The following is a 17,374-nucleotide window of genomic DNA, read 5'->3' on the forward strand; positions in this document are numbered from 1 at the left end:
TTCTTTCTCACATGGAGGAAGTGAAGCTACTGCTGGGCCTTCTTTACCAGGGCGTTGGTGTTATGGGTCCAGATGCGATTGGCGGACGGCTGGATGCCCAAAAATCGGAAGATGGAGAAATATCTCCACTTATGTTTAGTGGGGAGTGACCCTGTTTGTGCCTCCTGCAGTCCATTATGAGTTCTTTAGTTCGGAGGGCTGTGCCACTGCATATGTCTGTATGTGCCGACTTCTTGAAAGAGTTGCACCTTGACCAGACGGTTCTGGTAGCCATAAAAACAACTTGTGGGATACTTATCACTCCTAGCAGAATTGGTAGAGGTCGTTTAAAACGGTTGGTTTTCTGGAAATAAGCATAATTATCCTCCTGGAACGCCAAGCTGTGTCCAAGTTTCAACAGTCTAGCTGGTGATTTGAGTTGAAGTTGATGAATTTATTCCATCCACTTTCTGCAATGTACCAGTACCACTGGCAACAAAACATGTTACCACCACTACGCTTGACAACTGGTAGTAGTCTTAGGTTTGAAAGCCTCACCTTTGCTCCTCCAAACAGCTCAATCTTTGTCTCATCTCACCTTAAAGATTTTCTCCAGAAGGCATTTGGCTCGTCCATGTGGGCAACTTCAAATTTAAGTTGAGCTTGAACTGTCCATGGTGATATAAAACTTATCCCACTGTGGACACTGGCGTTCCAACCATTTCTAATTCATAGCAGGCTTTGTGTCCTTTCATCTTAAAGTGGCAATTTGGGTCTTCTTCCAGACCTCTGCAAAGCCATGACACAGCCAAACAACCTGTACTTAGAGTTGTTTAAACTGATGATCAAACCAGAGTATTGTCAAACAAATCCTTAGGCTAGCAAAGAGAAACTCCAAATTGTATTTAATCACAATTCTAACAAGAATAGGTATTGACCTTCTCAATTTGTTAGACATTGTAGAACCCTACACTGCACTTCTTAAAAGATTTAAGTGGGTATGTTTATATTTGACCCTTGTGGATCAGAGAAAATTAAAATTCAATAAGTCATTAGAGATATAAGCAGTACAATCATTCTACTCTGGAAAAAGAACACTGCAAAGAATTAATTCAAAGCCCAAAATTACCACAACATTTATACCTGTGATGAGTTTATGTAAACGTCTGACCATCAATGATTCAATAAAGCATATCAAGATATTTTCTTATAGATCATTTTAATGAATGTTGAGAACAGTAAAATCTTAAAAATATATGCATCTCTCTATCAAATAAGGCAGTCTCTTAATGTTGCATATCTGCTTCATGTTCGACACAGTCAGAGAAGCTAATGTATGTGCATGTGAGGGGCTGGAAGTACATCACAATGACAGCCACAGACCCTTTGTCCTGATTCAGCGAGGTCCCCCTCTTCAAGCAAATTTACCTCAGGCACACTGGTGCCACACGACAGGCTGGAAGACTAATGAAGTACAGTGTTTCTGACGCTGCTCACCACTAAGTACGTAAGCAAAGTAAAAAAAGCATTACTGCATCTCAGCTACTGCCTGAAATGTAAATATGTGATAAATACAAATGAAGAGCTATTATCTATCCCTGTCATTTTAAAATCGCACTTTCATATTCAGATGTTCTTATTGTCCTAAAAACATGCAAAACTGATCCGGTTTGCAGCTTTCAGTGGTGTCACAACAGCATGTAACACACTTGCATAATATTTTCAGTTTGGCAAAAGCTCATGAAGTTTGAATACTGAAGAATTTTTGTCCAGGTGAAACAGGAAGTGCTCAGAGAAACACTGGCTGCTCTTGTCCTGTTAACAGTCGATACGTTGAAGCTGGCATCGTCTTCAGGTGGATCTGCACAGACAGAGAGAAGTCTCATTTTAAAGTGTAATGAACTTGATTATGTTATTGTGAATGTAAGCATTAGATTACGTCTCACCTCCCCTACAGCGTTTGTCAGAATCTGGATGATCTTATCATGGGGCGTTGCAACGACGCTCTGCCCGTTGATTTCAATGATGCGGTGCCCGACGCGGATTCCTCCTCTCTCTGCTATACCACCCCGCATCAGACTGCAAATCTGCAACCCAAGGACAGAAAACTGCATGTTTATAGTTCAGAATAATTTACTTGTACCGAGTGCTACCGACCTTTTAATCCAAACACGTTAATCTCTTAAAGCTATCTGGTAAAAACACTGTTGTTCTATTGCTGGTTGCTGCAGGCTCAGCGCCAAGCTGAAGGGGTACGTCACATAATGACAGATGTGAAATATGGATGCGGACGTACAATGCCATCTTCCACGCTGAAGCCCAGCTGAAATTTCGGATCTGGTCTCCTGATAATTGCCATGGTGACGGGAGGACAGTGGACGATGCTGAGCCTCACATACTTCTTGCTTTTCTGATCCTAAGTGGGGAAAAAAAGGTGAAACAACAAAAAGGGAGGCGCGATCCAGAGTTAGAGCAGTAAAACTTTACTGAGGAAAATATGCAAACTATTCACCCAAGTGTACCTTTTCACCAAAAGTTATTTCTTTTTGTAATAACTTTTGTGAACGTTTACGACATGTTTTCATCATTACAAGCCTAACATTGGACATTTTATTGGGGTCAAATTGAAGGAAAAGTATGTGCAGAAAGGTGAAACCAGGGATTGCAGCACAATAAGGGTTTTATCTTCATTACTTTAGTTTAATGATCAGTGGAGGCCAAAATTATAAAGGAAACTAAAGTTGATAAACTGCACAGCATTAAGTAACTATCGTATTGTGTCTTTGATTAAGTGTTTCAAAGGTATAAACTTCTGTCAACTCGAAACAACGAAAATGTTTGAAACACTGAATATCAGCAGCAAGTTTTGCTTTAACAGTTTAAGTTGACAGATGCTAATGTTGGTCCTGTGTGGACCTACAGTGCCACCTGGTGATCCTAACTTGCATATACAGCACAATAAAGGCATTTAATCTGCAGCACAATATGTTTCTTTTGTTGTTGTTGATGCCTTTCTTCTCATCTTTATTATGACCACTGAAATTTGAAGTTTGTGTCATTGTGTGTCCTACTTACGCGGATGATGTTCTGGCAGGTGGTGATGGGCAGACCCACGAGGCTTGTCCCATTGATGGACATGATGCGGTCCCCGATGCTGAGCTCACCACAGCGTTCAGCCGGGCCTCCGTGGAGGAGGTTGGCCACCACCACTGTGGGGAGGATAGAGCCCCAGCCCGACTCAACCACCGCCAGTCCCAAGATCTCCCCCGGAGCCTTGGTCATGATTACCTGATCCACAGACACAGAGAGACTTGTAATATATCAGTGGTTGTTTTAATCAGAGCTCTTTTTTTTTTTTGGCTTGTTTTTTTTTCTCTCCTGCAACACCTTCTATTAATACTTAGAACCACTAAAGGAAAGCCCCTGCACACTTCTAAACAACATGACGAGATAAGGAAATAATAGATGAGGTGCAGATAATATAAATAACAAACAGCTGTGCATATATAAAACACACACTTTGAAGTGTGAAGTCTGAAGCAAACTGCAGACCATCTTGTGATGGGATCACACCTGCTGATCCCATCACAAGCTGTCAGACCATAATCACCCACAAACCCAGTCTTTGCTTTAAAACTCTGCTGCACACCTTTAAAGATTTGTGAATGCATCTTGCACGGTTCTGACTCTTGTGTTGAAAATACCTGTTCAAACAGGTATTTGCAAATTTGCCAAATCTACCTTTGTGCTACTTTAGGACAACATGATGACACATTTGGGCATTTTGATACATGATTTGCAGTAAGAGGGGGGCCTGCTTTGGAATAAATTGAACACGTTGGCTAATTAGTCACTGGTCTATCTCAGTGAAACTTTGAGCACCTTCAGCTCCACCTTTTAGTCAGTGCCACCATCTCAAAACCATACATCATAGCAGGTCTCCTTGTAAACGTTCCCTTTCACTCTTGCTGCTATCCTCCTGTCAAAAATCAGCCCTGACACTCGTCTCCACCTGCTCCACCCTGCCTGCACTCTCTCCTGGACCTTTAATTGGCTCTGTGTGCTGCCTTGGTTAGTCCTTTAACTACACAAGCCAAAATTATAAGTCAGCTGTATTTTGTGTGGGTGGCCTTGCAACCACAATCCCTCCTGCTTACTTCTCTGAGGTTTTGAGAGTCAGAGAAGTGGGCCAAGTCTCCGTTGTAGAGTTCCTGACTTTCCAGGTAGTCGCTGTACTCGCCGGGCCTCAGATCGCTGGCCTTGATACCGTTGGCCTGGAGGAACTGCTGGTAAGCCACTCCAAACGCCTGCCCGATAGCCTGGGCTATGATCTGAGCCTGCAAACAGGAGGAGACAGACAAAACTGAATCAGGGTTCAGCACTGTTGTTACAGTCATGTCTACTCTACATTTAAATGCTAGGGGCATTTGTTAAACAAATTTTTCCCTAGACTTTTCCTTAATCCTCCATTTAAATACTAACAAATCAAAGCAAATGTGTTCGTTTGTAAAGACAAGCAGCCAAAGGGTCATACAACTTGATACCAGAGCATCAACACAAAACACTATCTTTAATGCATTTTATCTGAATTTCTCTGAGAAGTTCTTGCTACACACACATATAGCATCTGCTGTAAACATGAGTTAATGAAAGTATTTTGAAATGATCTTAAACACGTTAAATAAGCTCAGTTTGAAAAAGCTCTGAGCAGACGCGGTCACAGCCTTCAGCATCCCAGAGCTAATTAGCTTCTAAAGGAAGCTCTTCCTCCCATTCAGTGTCGCCAACTGGGAAACTGGGACGAGAGCCAGACGGTTTTGACATTGAGGAGAACTCAGTGGTTGTCTGAGGAAGGAAACCAGGCCAGCCAAGCTGAAGCTGAAACTGCTGTCAGCAACCGACTTGGCAATTTAATAAGAGATGCAAGAGTGTGCAGGGCGGGAGATGCCAAGATACTGAACGCTACATCTATTTACATTATACTGCGCTGCCGTTTGAGTGAGGGTGTTCCGCAAGGACATGCGGTAACCAGTCTGTGGGCAAAAGTATGTGACTAGGAAATCTGGAAGAGTTCAAAGGGGCTCTGGGAGAGTCCAATGTCAATTTTAGCGATCTTAGACACATTTTAATGCCATATATTTCACCATGTACCTTATTTACTGCATGCTTAATGTGTTTAAACATGCAGTAACCATGCAGCAAAACTGTGTAATTAGAAATGAAAGACCAATATAACAATGAGGCCTGGCTGGACTTGTAAATGAGCTGTTTGGCCAGCAACCAAGCTTCCTGAAAAGCTCTAAGTGCTAAGAAGGAAAGCATCATGCTGATTGCACACCATATAAAACCCTCCAGTTGACTGACTCACATCCTCAGAGGAGAACACATGGCAGATCATCAAGCACTTCTTTGCAGATGATGACGAAGAGTTTGAGTCGGTGTCACCATCTTGCCCCTTACGTTTCCTTCGTGCCATCAAGACCACGATGTTGTCGATGTCAGCGATGTAAGAGATCATCTGCAGAGCGTGATCCATCATGGCTTCCTGCAAACAGGACATGACGGTGGTTAAGATAAGAAACAAAGACAGGGAGAGCGAGCACGAAGGTCTGGTTTGGAACCAGCATAGAGTTTAAACCTCCTGCAGATAGGTATTACTTAACATTTTTCCTCTTAGAAGCCTCTCTTGTTAAAGACATTTTTACAGAACTACAGGAATTATATGATAAAGATTGGTGTGTTTGAGAGAGCACATCCCAAAGGGAAGCCCAGGCCTTTATCAAAGTAAATTTGAAATTAAGGAAGTTCCTCATTCTGTGTCTTCAAGCAAAGCAGGATTGTCTGTGCACCCTCACCTCATCAAAACCATTTCTCCAGGCCAAATATGTTATCAAGTTAATGTACCAAACCACTGACCTAGCAGACAAACATACAGACCGAAGGCAAACCACAAACCAGGCGCCTAAGATTAATTCAGGACCGAAACTAACTTGGATGAGAATTCTGAAAAAATGAAAGTAAAGACTGTTGTTTGTTAACATGGAAGCTAGTGGAGCGTTCTTTACGTGAATCAGAAGTGCAATTTCCACAAATATTTGTCTTTGTTTTACATCAAAGTAATTTATAAATGCAATTTTCATTTTACTTTTTATGCCTCATCTGTGTCCTAAATGACAACTTTGGATAATAAACATATATCGCTTGGAAGTAAAAACACTGAATAAGAAAACCATTCATCTTCACATCCATCACTGCAGAATGGAGCAAATGCAAATGGAGCAATGACAGTAGATGACCTACTTCTACTCTCCTAACAATTCAGTAGAAAAAAAAAATAGCTTCTACTAGAGGCCTCATATTAAATCACCACCCAATTCTATATTAAGGATTCCTGCAGCGAGAGCTCAGCTTGAATATGAACATCAAGGAGTGCAATGCTGCTTTGTGTAATAAAAAGTCACCAGCTGTGTTGGGTATGTTTTCAGATGTTTACAACCTCAAGTCTGACAACTTTTTAACACATTTAGCTAAAGTTCATTCTCTCAGAGTACATTTAGGTTTTTGTCTTCATGTTCCATGAAGCCAAGAATCAACTGAGCTTTTGCTGAAATCCATCATTGGATTTTAGTGCTACCAGAGACATTTCCCCAAATGCTTTATGCTATAAGTTAAAGACTGTGCAGATTTAGGGTGGAACCCCAACAATCTGATGACCCCCTTGGCGACACTGGGAATGAAAAAATCCCTTTTACCAGGAAGAGACCTCCTCCGACAGAACAATGCTCAAGAAGGGGCGGCCAAACCAGAACGAAACAGAGAGACAGAAGACAAAACTAATGGCATGCAGTAGTGATGTATAAACAGGAGTGACAGGAGGCGAGAGGAAAATGCTCAGTGCATCAGCAGCGTTAACTAAGGGATGGTTCGGGGTCACCTGATCCATCATCAAACTATGAGCTTTAACAGTTTAAAGCCTGTTTCTGTCTCTCGAATCCAAACTGGGTGCTAATTCCACAGGACAGGAGCCTGGTAGGCCCCAGGTAGGTCTACAGTCTTAGAGAGAAGTGAGGTCTTATGATATGAGGAGATACAAGAGAGGAAAATGAATGTATGTGGTCAGATGAGTGCAGTACCTGCGTGTCAGTAGTGAGCACTTTGATTCTTTGAGTAGAAATGAACAGATCCACTTCTGTCATTGGTTGGGACTCTCCTTCTGGAGCCTAAAAGAACCACAGAAAACACTCTCATATTTAACCTTAGAGGACAGGTACACCACATGTCTATCCTTAACTTAATAATGACATCCCACCTACTTTAAAACAGGTATGTTTAATAAGAAAAAAAAATCCTTCACTACAACTATAAAACCAGATTTAACATCATCAACCAATGCATTGCACAGCCAGATCATGATAAAAGGTGCATATTTGGTTATTTTGTTTTTAAAGCACCTTTATTCGGTCCACAGCCTCCTGAGCCTGGGCCATACGAGCGTTTGTAGACGGGTTCCTCTCTGATTTGATCTGAGTGGAGCCAAGATACTTGGCACCAAAAATCACTCCATCCAAAAGGTCTTCAGGATCACAAGGACCAGGCACTAAAACATTAGCACATATTACATTAGATATTTGACAAATGTCAAATTTCAGTGAATAATAATAATAATAATAATAATAATAATAATAATAATAATAATAATAAGTGACTCACCATCTTTATATGAAGGCTGGTCATCAGCACTCTGCAAAGAAGGCACGCACAGCAAATTAGTGAATTTAAGTCCATGAAAAACTGAACGTGCTTCAGATAAGTTCAGTGATGGGTTAGCTGGTGGTAGGAAAAAAAAAAGTATTCTGATTATCGTTTTAGTGTTGCTAAGAGACCAAAGACAGCTGAAGTCAGGACAGATGTGTGGTAGCTCTGGAAACCAGTGATGACTGTGTTATTTTTGACATTATATAGCTTCATTAATCAGCTGAAAAAAAATAAATAAAAAGCAAATATTGGATTAGTTAACTCATCATAACAAAAACGATGGATGACCAAACGTCTCCACCCTTATTATTAGTTTTAGTAACAGCACCAACCTGCTCGCTCTCTGCAGTAGCTTCTTCCTCTGGAGGCTGCTCTCCCAGCTTCATCCACACTGGCTCGGGATACTCATCATCAGGCAGTGAAGTGAGGGAGTCATCCCTGTGCCGTTGTTGCTGACCATTCCCGTGATGCCTCCAGAACCTCTGTGCATCCTCCTGGCTGTAGGAAACTGACACCACGGCGTCCACGTCCCCTCTGTGCGGCAGAGAGGTAGGGCGGGGTGTTGCGCCTATCTCTGTGCACTGCAGCATCCCCAGCAGGTCTCTCTGGTGGCTTTCAGAGAAGAGCAGCCCTTTGGTTTCAGCGCTGTCCTCTTTTATTGAAGAAGGAGCACATGCTTCCAGCTCAGATCGCCTAGAGTAATGATGATTTGATGGCATCCGATGACTGGGATGCGGCTCTTCCTCCATTAGTTGGAGCTGACTGAGCAGGGTGTGGATATGCATATGGTCTTCATCATTTGATCTCCTTTCAGCAGCCTCCTCTTCACCTCTCTTGTTCTTGTGGAGATCAACATCCCCCAATGTCACCACTGCTTGATCTTCCTCTGCGTCCTTAAAGCCCTCAGCCCTCAATACTCCCGCACCTGCTTCAGCCTCGTCTGTCGATTTCGCCTCGACATCCTCAGCAGGCTGTTTAACGTTTCCGACAAGATCCAGCTGGTTCACGTCGACTGGAGTCAAAATGTTTTTCTCAACCAAAGGAAGCGATACTGACTCACCCAGATCTGCCTTGTCGAGACAGTCAGCTGAGGTGGGAAGGCTGGCATCATCCAGATCGTCTGCTGAACCAGCTTCGCTAGAGGTGTCTGACCTCCAGTCTAAAGGTGGAGGCTCGATCAGGTTGTACGAATCCAGATCCTCTGCCTCTGAACCTGGCAGAGCTACTGCAGCCAGACTGCTGACCTCAACCCCCGAGGCTCCATGAACAGGAACCGGATCACACAGCAGGGAGTCTGTAGATGCAGGGAGGCAGTCTGAGTCCATTCTGTAAGAAAGCCTGTCAGAGAAAAACTGGCATTACTGAGCTGAACAACTGGTGAAGTCAGAGATTTTAAGCCAAACTGAGCAAGCGCCTATCCCCATGCAGTTTTCCACACACAGGAGTGGATAATGGCACGTTGTTGAACCTGGTTATTAAAAAGCTGGAGGGAAAAGATGCTCATGCACGATTACTGCTTGTTGATTTTTCTTCAGCCTTCAATACAATTGAGCCTCATATTTGAATCAGAAAGCTTTTAGAACAGTTTGATTACAATAAAAATCTAAATTATTGATTTTTTTTTTTTACTTAAAGAGTCTGGCTGGCTCCATATTTATCTTTTTATCCTGTACACAAATATTGATCAAAGCAGATCTAAGATGAGGGTCATTTTAGAGAGTGCAGACGACTCAGTTATTGTCAGTCTGCTCCAGGATGACGACAAGTCGCACCTTTAATTAAACATATCTAAGATATGTCACTGACTCTAAGAAATGCACTCCTGTACAAGAGGTCACATCCATTAAGGGTCAGATGGTGGAACATGTTCAGTGTTATAAATATCTTGGAACAGTAGCTGAATTTCAAAGCAAATTAAGAAAGCTTTATCATTTCTACACTGATAGAATCATTATGACTTTATTTTTAATGTGCTCTTATTGCAATCTGCTTTATCCTTGTCTTGGCTCGAGGTTTGTAAAGGACAGAAGTGGTCCAACATGCTGACTGGTGAACCACAGCATCCCTGAACACCAGACACTTACAGTGGTTCGCCGATTTAATTTTTCTTGACGAATCGTACCCTTTCCATTGTAAGTTTCCGTTCTTCCTTCTTGATGATAGTTTTGTGTAAAACGACAATGTTTAAAAATAGCTTTGTTCCAGAAGCCATCACTCAGAAGAACAAATCATAGCGTTGTTACTTTGTGGGGTACATGGTGCTCAAAATTATTATTAGCTCTTGCTTTCTGTATTTTGTACCTTGCTTATCTGTTGCTTCTCTCCATTAAAATACCTCATGACTGCAGAGCAGCTCTGCCTAACAATACAATTAAATTATGCCGAGCCTCAACCAGACTCACAATTCACATGAGCTACCTCCAAAACACCGTTATTAAATATCAGATCTACACAGTGTGTTTATAGTTTCCAGGCTGCATCAGCATGAATGCCTTAGCGAAAAAGTATGCACCATCTATGCACCCTCTTGTCCTCATTTACCCACAAACACTGAAATAGAAAAATCCGTCTCAGGCTTATAGAAAACATCATGCACTCGAAGAGCATGCAGGCCTATAGTGCAACATCCAACAGGCTCAGGGAGCACAGTCCTTCACATCCATGTATCTTAGAAATAAAAACTATCAAACAACTATAAATAACAACCATGTAATTTATTACACCATAAAGATTAGCACCATGGTAATATCAAAACACACCAAACCTAATTTAATAAATGCCATATTTATTAATTATGGTCCTTACTGGTAAAATGTTTTTAATAAACAAGACTCGGGACTCGTCAGCTACTATATTTAAGTCTTTTACTATATTTAACATGTACGTGATCCATCTGGCAGTGCCGTGCATTAAAGAAAAGTTTATGATCCCTCCTTCTTGTACAGATAAGCACACAGATCAGATCTTTTCGACGACGCATCTTTCATGGCGTGAATAATCCACCGTTAGATCAGATAATCATGGCATGTTATTAAAAACACTGGCGCGGTAGTGCAAACAACTGACAGCAGGGTAAAACACACAAACAAGCGAAAATTATTTTCAGGGTGCGAGAAAGACATGAGTTTGGCTAACCGAAGTTAGCAGTTGAAGCAGCCTCAGGCTAACAGCAAAGCTAGCATTTGCTTAACAGCAGCAGTACTAATATTTCAACACTTCAATCAAAATATGAGAGTACGAGCGGCTAAAAGAGAAGTTTTCACCTGATATTTTAAATCTCTGTCGCTCTCTTTGTGTCCACACTCAGACTCCCGTAGGTGCCACGACAGATGAGTTGACGTGGTTTGGAATTTGAACGTTTTCCAAAACTCTGGCTTCGTTTTATTCTTCATACTAATAATACCGACACTGTTAAATTCAGCAATGTCACATACTCCGAAGATGAGACACTTTTAGTGTTTAAAGCAGAGTTTGCTACTCATTGTTGCTGCTCCGTCAGTTGCCGACTGACAGCTTTTATTTATCGGCTGACTCTGTAGTCGTGCTGCGTTCACGTGCTACCGCAGCGTCTCACATCGCCACGAGATAGTTTGTTCTTCTTTTAGTTTCTTCTTCCTCTTTTGCAAATTGTGCAAGTCTACACAAATGACTGGACCACGAAGGGCTACAGTCAAATTTCTAAACAACTGATCACAAACAAACCGTGTACTTTAACCAAATTAAACACACGACACTTACAAAAACCTAACGACGTAGAAGTAATTGGAATATTATATGAATGTGTTTATAAATACAGTTTATGCAGTATTGGGGTCTAATGTGGCAGAATAAAATATTAATCTTATATGTAGGAGTGTAGTAGTTACAAACTCATTTATTTTATTGTTCTTTAGCACTTGAAAGCAACGCTCACCTACGCTGACGTCAACGGGATTTACGTTCAAGTCCCGCTCAATCAAACGTCGAATTTTTGATCGCGAAAAAAGGAAACTTACAATTATTTTACGTGCATTTGAGTTTATATTTCAAACGGATTTTACTTAAACCGGTCACATAAGAGACATCATGAAAAGCTATTGAATTCAAGTGCTTATCCCCCCCCCCACACACACACACAATTTGGCCCATAAATGAATGAAATTCTATACAAATGTATTTACAGGAGTGCCTGGCCTTTTGGGGTTAGACTGCTGCCACTTCTCAGATCCTGGTTAAGTGGCACAAAATAAAGGGATGGAAACTTCGCCCAAAATCTACCCCCACGAGAACTTGTGTACTTTATTAAATGATCTGAGAAGACAAACAATTTAACATTTTATTTTATTTCTTGAAAAACAGATAATTTTGTTCCCATGATATAAAATTATATTACATTTAAATTAGCAACACATTTCAGACACATTCTATTTCATTTCACCAGTCATACAAACATCATCGTTAGCGGACAAAACCACATTCAAACATTTGGACTTTGAGTGGTAACTGTGTGGTAATGTTTTTGTTTTTTGTTTTTTTTAATGAAACTGAGATATTTCTCCAGTTCTGTGACAGCTCTTCAATGCCTGGGAAACTCATTAACCAACCTGGTTGATACAGTGTGAACTCGAGGACGTAACGCGTTGGAAAAAAACAGATTTTAAAAATGACTGAATGCGGGACTGAAGTTGAAACAGCTCAGTCACCACATTCATAACACGCAATACTATATTCACAGTTTGTATGATTCTATGCTATATTCAAAGCCAGGTTCGTGGAGTGTGTCTTAAAGGCAATCATTTACAATCCCATTCCAGAGTGCAGACTGGGAGAGGCTCCAGCCTCCTGGTGAAACTGAGCTGGATAAGCAGTTAAGAAGCTGGGTGGACGTATTCCAGAGTGAAGCTGACCATTAAACAGGAACTTTAAGGCTATGTTACCACTGGTGTTTCCTCAAGAATCAAACTGTGACCTGCCTGACCTTTCTTCTGTTTTGATGATTCTTTAGACAAAATCATTAAAAACAAAAGACAAAGAAAAAAGTTTTACAGCAGAAGTTCCCTCTTGTTGACCTCAGGGTCGTTAGGGCTTGAATTTACTGCTGAACATGTTTAGTGTAGTGAAATGAACAGTAGAGCTTAATGATATTTCTCATGACTAAAATGTCCAAGTGTAAATCAAAAGCTACTAAATTGAATACGGGTTGGCAAATTCATCAAGAGATCTTTAATTACTCCTAATTAAGCACAAGTGCAGTGACTTTTTTTGCTTTTAAAGCAGTAATAGGCCACAATTTAATTTATGTTCCTGTTGCTACAAGCTACAGGACTGCAGTTAATCTCCACAGACAGTCTGACTGGAGTCTAATCATTTTCCACTATTATCCATAAATCCGTCAGTCGTTTAGTGTTGCCATCTCTTCCTCACTCTGGTGAAGACTGTGTAGTGTCTGACTGATCACCGCTACCGGCATTCATCTGGATCAAACCAATCAGAGAGGACGTGGTGCCCATCAGCCCCACCAGCCAGTTAGGGAAACGTCCTGCCCACAGGAAGCCGGGCGGCATCCAGTGAATGGCGTTACTGAGGTCAGCCATGCTGCTGAGGATGGACAGCAGCTCCCCTCGCATCTGCCGGCGGAGCTGAGAGCGACTGCAGGAGAAAACGTGTGGTTTAACCTTTCATAACCGGTCAGTCCCTCTCTATGTTACTGTAACTGTGCTTAGAAACACACGAGACAACAGAAAGAAAACTGAATCAAATACCTGTTTCTGCCTTCGTGCCTCTTCTTCAGCTTCTTCCTCAGCAGCAGAAGAACTCGGAGCGATCTAGAGGACAAATGATTCACATCGTACATCAACTCACACTGCAAGGGTTTGATGTCTGCTTCAGTGCTCAGACTTAAAACATGCTTCACAGGTTTCTCTAAAAACTGCATGAAATAACAGATGAGATAAAAAAGAAAGAGGGTCTGGAAAATAAACAAAGCTCTAAGCTGAGGAAAAAAAGAGATGGGATAATGAAATTAAGGAGTTTCTGGTCATTATGTAAGTAGGACGTAGAAGTGCTTGACTTAATCTCTCTCTGACTTTCCTCTCACATCCCCCTCCCCTTTCAGTTCCCACTGAAGATTTATGGATTTGAAAAAGGCACAAATTCACCAGAAAAAGGGCTAACACAGAGAGACAGATACGGGCTGCTTGTCTATGCATGTTCTTTAAAGGAGCTCTGGCCAGCAGATGTCCTGCATATGTTACATTTACAGGTGCAGAAAAACTACATAAGACTCCTTCTTTCTGGCCTTTAAAAAACAAAAATAAGAAAAGCATGCCATAAAGGCAGCATTAGAAAAGTAATGTATGGATGTGAACAGGTGATCTCACCTGAGGATTCCCAGCAGCAGTGAGGTTCCCCACAGCACTGTGCTGAACAGCCACCACTTATCGGACTTCACTCTGATGAGCTCAGCGTCGGCGGCCCAGGCGATGTGTTCACAGGGGTAGTACAGCTGGTCCGCTACGTTGTTCAGCACGGATATCCAGCGCACGGCCGCGTCCTCCTCCTTGGAAAGACGTGCAACAAGCGTTACAGTGGGATTTACAGGCTAGCACAGAGTGATGCAGTGCATACGCTGTGTGAATCACCCCATTTCCAAACCCGTAGCTGTGGGAGTAGGCCAGCATGGAGAGGTCATCGAACAACCTGAGCACCGTCCTGCAGTGACTGAGCTGAGCAGAAAACAGCAGCAGGCTTTTCCCGAGCCGCTGGGACCGGACATCTGCCTCTGCTCTCCGGGAAAGAACTCCTCCAACCAGCTGGGATCCATAACACACTGTCCTGATCTGCAAAGAAGACAAACAGAGACTTGTGGGTAGCTTTTTATTATTATTATTATTTAAAATCAGAAAGGACATTTTATTGTCAGAGATTTAGTGAATGTGTGGACTTCAGGCAGACATACTTTACTAGGCTGATGCTTTAATTTTAACTAACACAGAGCATGTTTGCTCATTGCTCTTAAGTAATGTAACAACACCAAATATGAGCAGTTTCTATAGAACCACAGTCTAGTACTTACATATCAGTCTCCACTTGGCATCCACTTCGTAAGCGTGTAACCACTGTTTTTATTAATGGTTTATACCGAGTGAAACACTTTAAACAGATACAATGTGACCGAGTGAATACTCACGACTTTATCTCTGCCTCTGTAGGACTCCAGCAGCTGCACCAGAGACTCCAGAGACCGCTGCATGTCTGCTCCGCTCTGTCGAAGCGCTGCTAGATTTATAAGAAAGTCTATTAGGCCAACACCATCTCCAGTTAGATTTGCTGTTTTTGCTCGTGATCTGTTCCCCCAGCTGGACTTTGAAACAGGAAGCACCCAAAGCAGACTCAAGTAGAAGATCGTCGATTCAATCGAGCGTCTCCTTCGTCCGGCCAGGAGCTGGAATTGATTAAAAATAAATAAATAAATAAATAAATAAATAAATAAATAAATGGTGTGTGTGGTGGGGTGGGGCTGCAGTGTTGGGAAGGTTACTTTTAAAATGTATTCCATTACAGAATACAGAATACATGCCCCAAAATGTATTCTGTAACCTATTCCGTTACGTTACTCAATGACAGTAACGTATTCTGAATACTTTGGATTACTTAATATATTGTGGCGAGTTCAGACAAGGAGGAGACGGAGGTATCGTTTGGTCTTGCTTCCCGTGAGCTAGCCAGGGAGCACAGCCGTTTATTACATTTGCAGAAGAACACACTGCCACTAGCTAACTGCTCAGCGCGGCAACCACAACACACATAGGGCGCCCTCTGACCCCGGAAGGACACACCGTCGCAGCGAGAGGGCGTCACTCGTCACCATGGCAACATACACAAAACATAACTGTACAAGCAGAACCCCGAACAGCCCTGACCCGCTACAATATTATCATGCTTTTTACAACAACGTGAATGTACTATTGCTGTGTGATTTATTACTATTACTGAAGGTCCGCGACTCCGAACTGTAGTAAAGGGACCTCTGACTAATGCTGGGCTCACACTGTGCGATTTTTGGCCCATTTTGAGCCGATTTTTGAGTCGTGCGATCGTTTTGGCGATCGGCCCGATTTTGGCCTTCATCGTGCGTCGTGCATCGTGTAGTATACGTGGGGTAACGAGAAGCGATTGACACCTCACGACCAGCTCCCGATCATCAATCGCTTGGTCGTGAGGGTGTCACCGCAGTTTGCCACACTGCGCACGCGCAAACACAAATGTCAGCGAAAAAGACGGCGTAGCACGGCAGTGCAGCGTGTGATCTGGACACAAGCGATGGAGGCACAACCTGTAGAACCATCCGAGCCCTTTCGATGTGGCCTCACAAAATTATCACGACCACAACAACCGTGAAAATAGTTGGATCGACACTGCTGCTCAATCACAGCTGCCTGACCAATGTTTTTCATTAGCAATTTAGCAAAGTTGATGGTGGTGGTGTGTCTGTGTGAGTGAAAGACGGAGAGGGAGAGCGAGCGACAGAATTTCTGTTATAACCTTCATTTTTATGGACGCACAGTGTGAGCACTCAGGTCGCATCAGAGCATCGGGCCGTATATTGTGAGACCCTGCATCGTGACCTATGAACTTCTAACCCCTGCGAGTCAATCGTACAGTTTGAGCAGGAGCTGAATCGCGCGACTGAAAAAATCGCACAGTGTAAGCCCAGCATAATACGGCGGGGTCCCTGTCGGCTGGTAGCCGAAAAATAGCTCTACTTTGTTGTGTGGGTCAACTTTTCTTGCGACAGACAGAGAGAGGCGTTGAAAGACTGCTCCAACGGAACTTGTTGTTTTCGGAGGAAAACACGAACACAGTGTACAGTCGAGTCTTAATAGCTTACTTACAACTGGGCTCGTCAGGCACTCTTCTTGGCTGCAGTGGTTATTATTATATTTACATGCTTCCAGCTCCCGTTTTTGCTCGATGACTGCTCGTACCTTTCCACTCCCCTTTTTCTCCCTCCTAGCGCTCACAGACACATAACGTGTATGGCAGTCCATTCTCCCTGCAGCACGGACTACACTGAACATGATGCTACATTCTTTAGAGCTATGCTTGTAGCATTCTGCCTGTTAGCTTAGCACAACAACAACAACAACGAAAAGGCGCTCTCTCACCCAGGAAACACACAGTCGCAGAGAGAGAGAGCGTCGCCCTGTAACCATGGCAACCGTAACGCTGCCGCCTGGAACAAAAGAACGTAGCTGTCAAACAAAACCCAAACAGTCCTGACCCGCGACAAAATGAAACAGGAAAGTACCCCAGTGTATTCCATTTATTTCAACAAAGTAACTGTAACGGAATACAGTTACTCATATTTTGTATTCTAAATACGTAACGGCGGTACATGTATTCCGTTACTCCCCAACACTGTGGGGCTGACACAATGTTATGCTGTGGATTAATGTCAAATGTAAATATACTAAATGTCTGCAAATATGCAAATCAAATTAAAATCATTTTCTTTAAAGTAGCACACTTAAGTAAAAGCAAGTACAACCACCACGAAACATTTAAACATATCTATCTATCTATCTATCTATCTATCTATCTATCTATCTATCTATCTATCTATCTATCTATCTATCTATCTATCTATATGTGATATATT

The 17,374-nt window shown here is 42.4% G+C and overlaps 2 protein-coding genes across 3 annotated transcripts; both read right to left on the bottom strand.

Moving 5' to 3' along the window:
* Positions 1–1,170: 1,170 nt before the first annotated feature.
* LOC308397104 (amyloid-beta A4 precursor protein-binding family A member 3) lies at positions 1,171–11,293 on the bottom strand. The gene is made up of 11 exons (XM_080882823.1): positions 10,998–11,293; positions 8,067–9,072; positions 7,690–7,720; positions 7,431–7,576; positions 7,113–7,199; positions 5,348–5,524; positions 4,137–4,316; positions 3,055–3,267; positions 2,276–2,395; positions 1,926–2,066; positions 1,171–1,840 (listed from the first exon to the last, which is right to left on the bottom strand). The coding sequence occupies exons 2-11, from the start codon at positions 9,057–9,059 to the stop codon at positions 1,769–1,771; spliced, it is 2,160 nt and encodes a 719-aa protein (XP_080738949.1). The 5' UTR covers positions 9,060–9,072; positions 10,998–11,293; the 3' UTR covers positions 1,171–1,768.
* A 747-nt stretch (positions 11,294–12,040) lies between these two features.
* pex11g (peroxisomal biogenesis factor 11 gamma) lies at positions 12,041–16,829 on the bottom strand. 2 transcript variants are annotated; one of them, XM_080882824.1, is made up of 6 exons: positions 16,608–16,829; positions 14,903–15,157; positions 14,355–14,552; positions 14,094–14,272; positions 13,476–13,538; positions 12,041–13,362 (listed from the first exon to the last, which is right to left on the bottom strand). In XM_080882824.1, exons 1-6 carry the CDS (start codon positions 16,791–16,793, stop codon positions 13,134–13,136), a joined length of 1,110 nt encoding a protein of 369 aa, XP_080738950.1. In that variant the 5' UTR covers positions 16,794–16,829; the 3' UTR covers positions 12,041–13,133. The 2 variants fall into 2 exon arrangements, with proteins under 2 accessions (XP_080738950.1, XP_080738951.1); XM_080882825.1 differs by lacking the exon at positions 16,608–16,829 and adding an exon at positions 15,700–16,417.
* Positions 16,830–17,374: the final 545 nt, after the last annotated feature.

Source organism: Rhamphochromis sp. 'chilingali' (genome assembly GCF_963969265.1).
Source record: "Rhamphochromis sp. 'chilingali' genome assembly, chromosome: 5".
NCBI lineage: Eukaryota > Metazoa > Chordata > Actinopteri > Cichliformes > Cichlidae > Rhamphochromis > Rhamphochromis sp. 'chilingali'.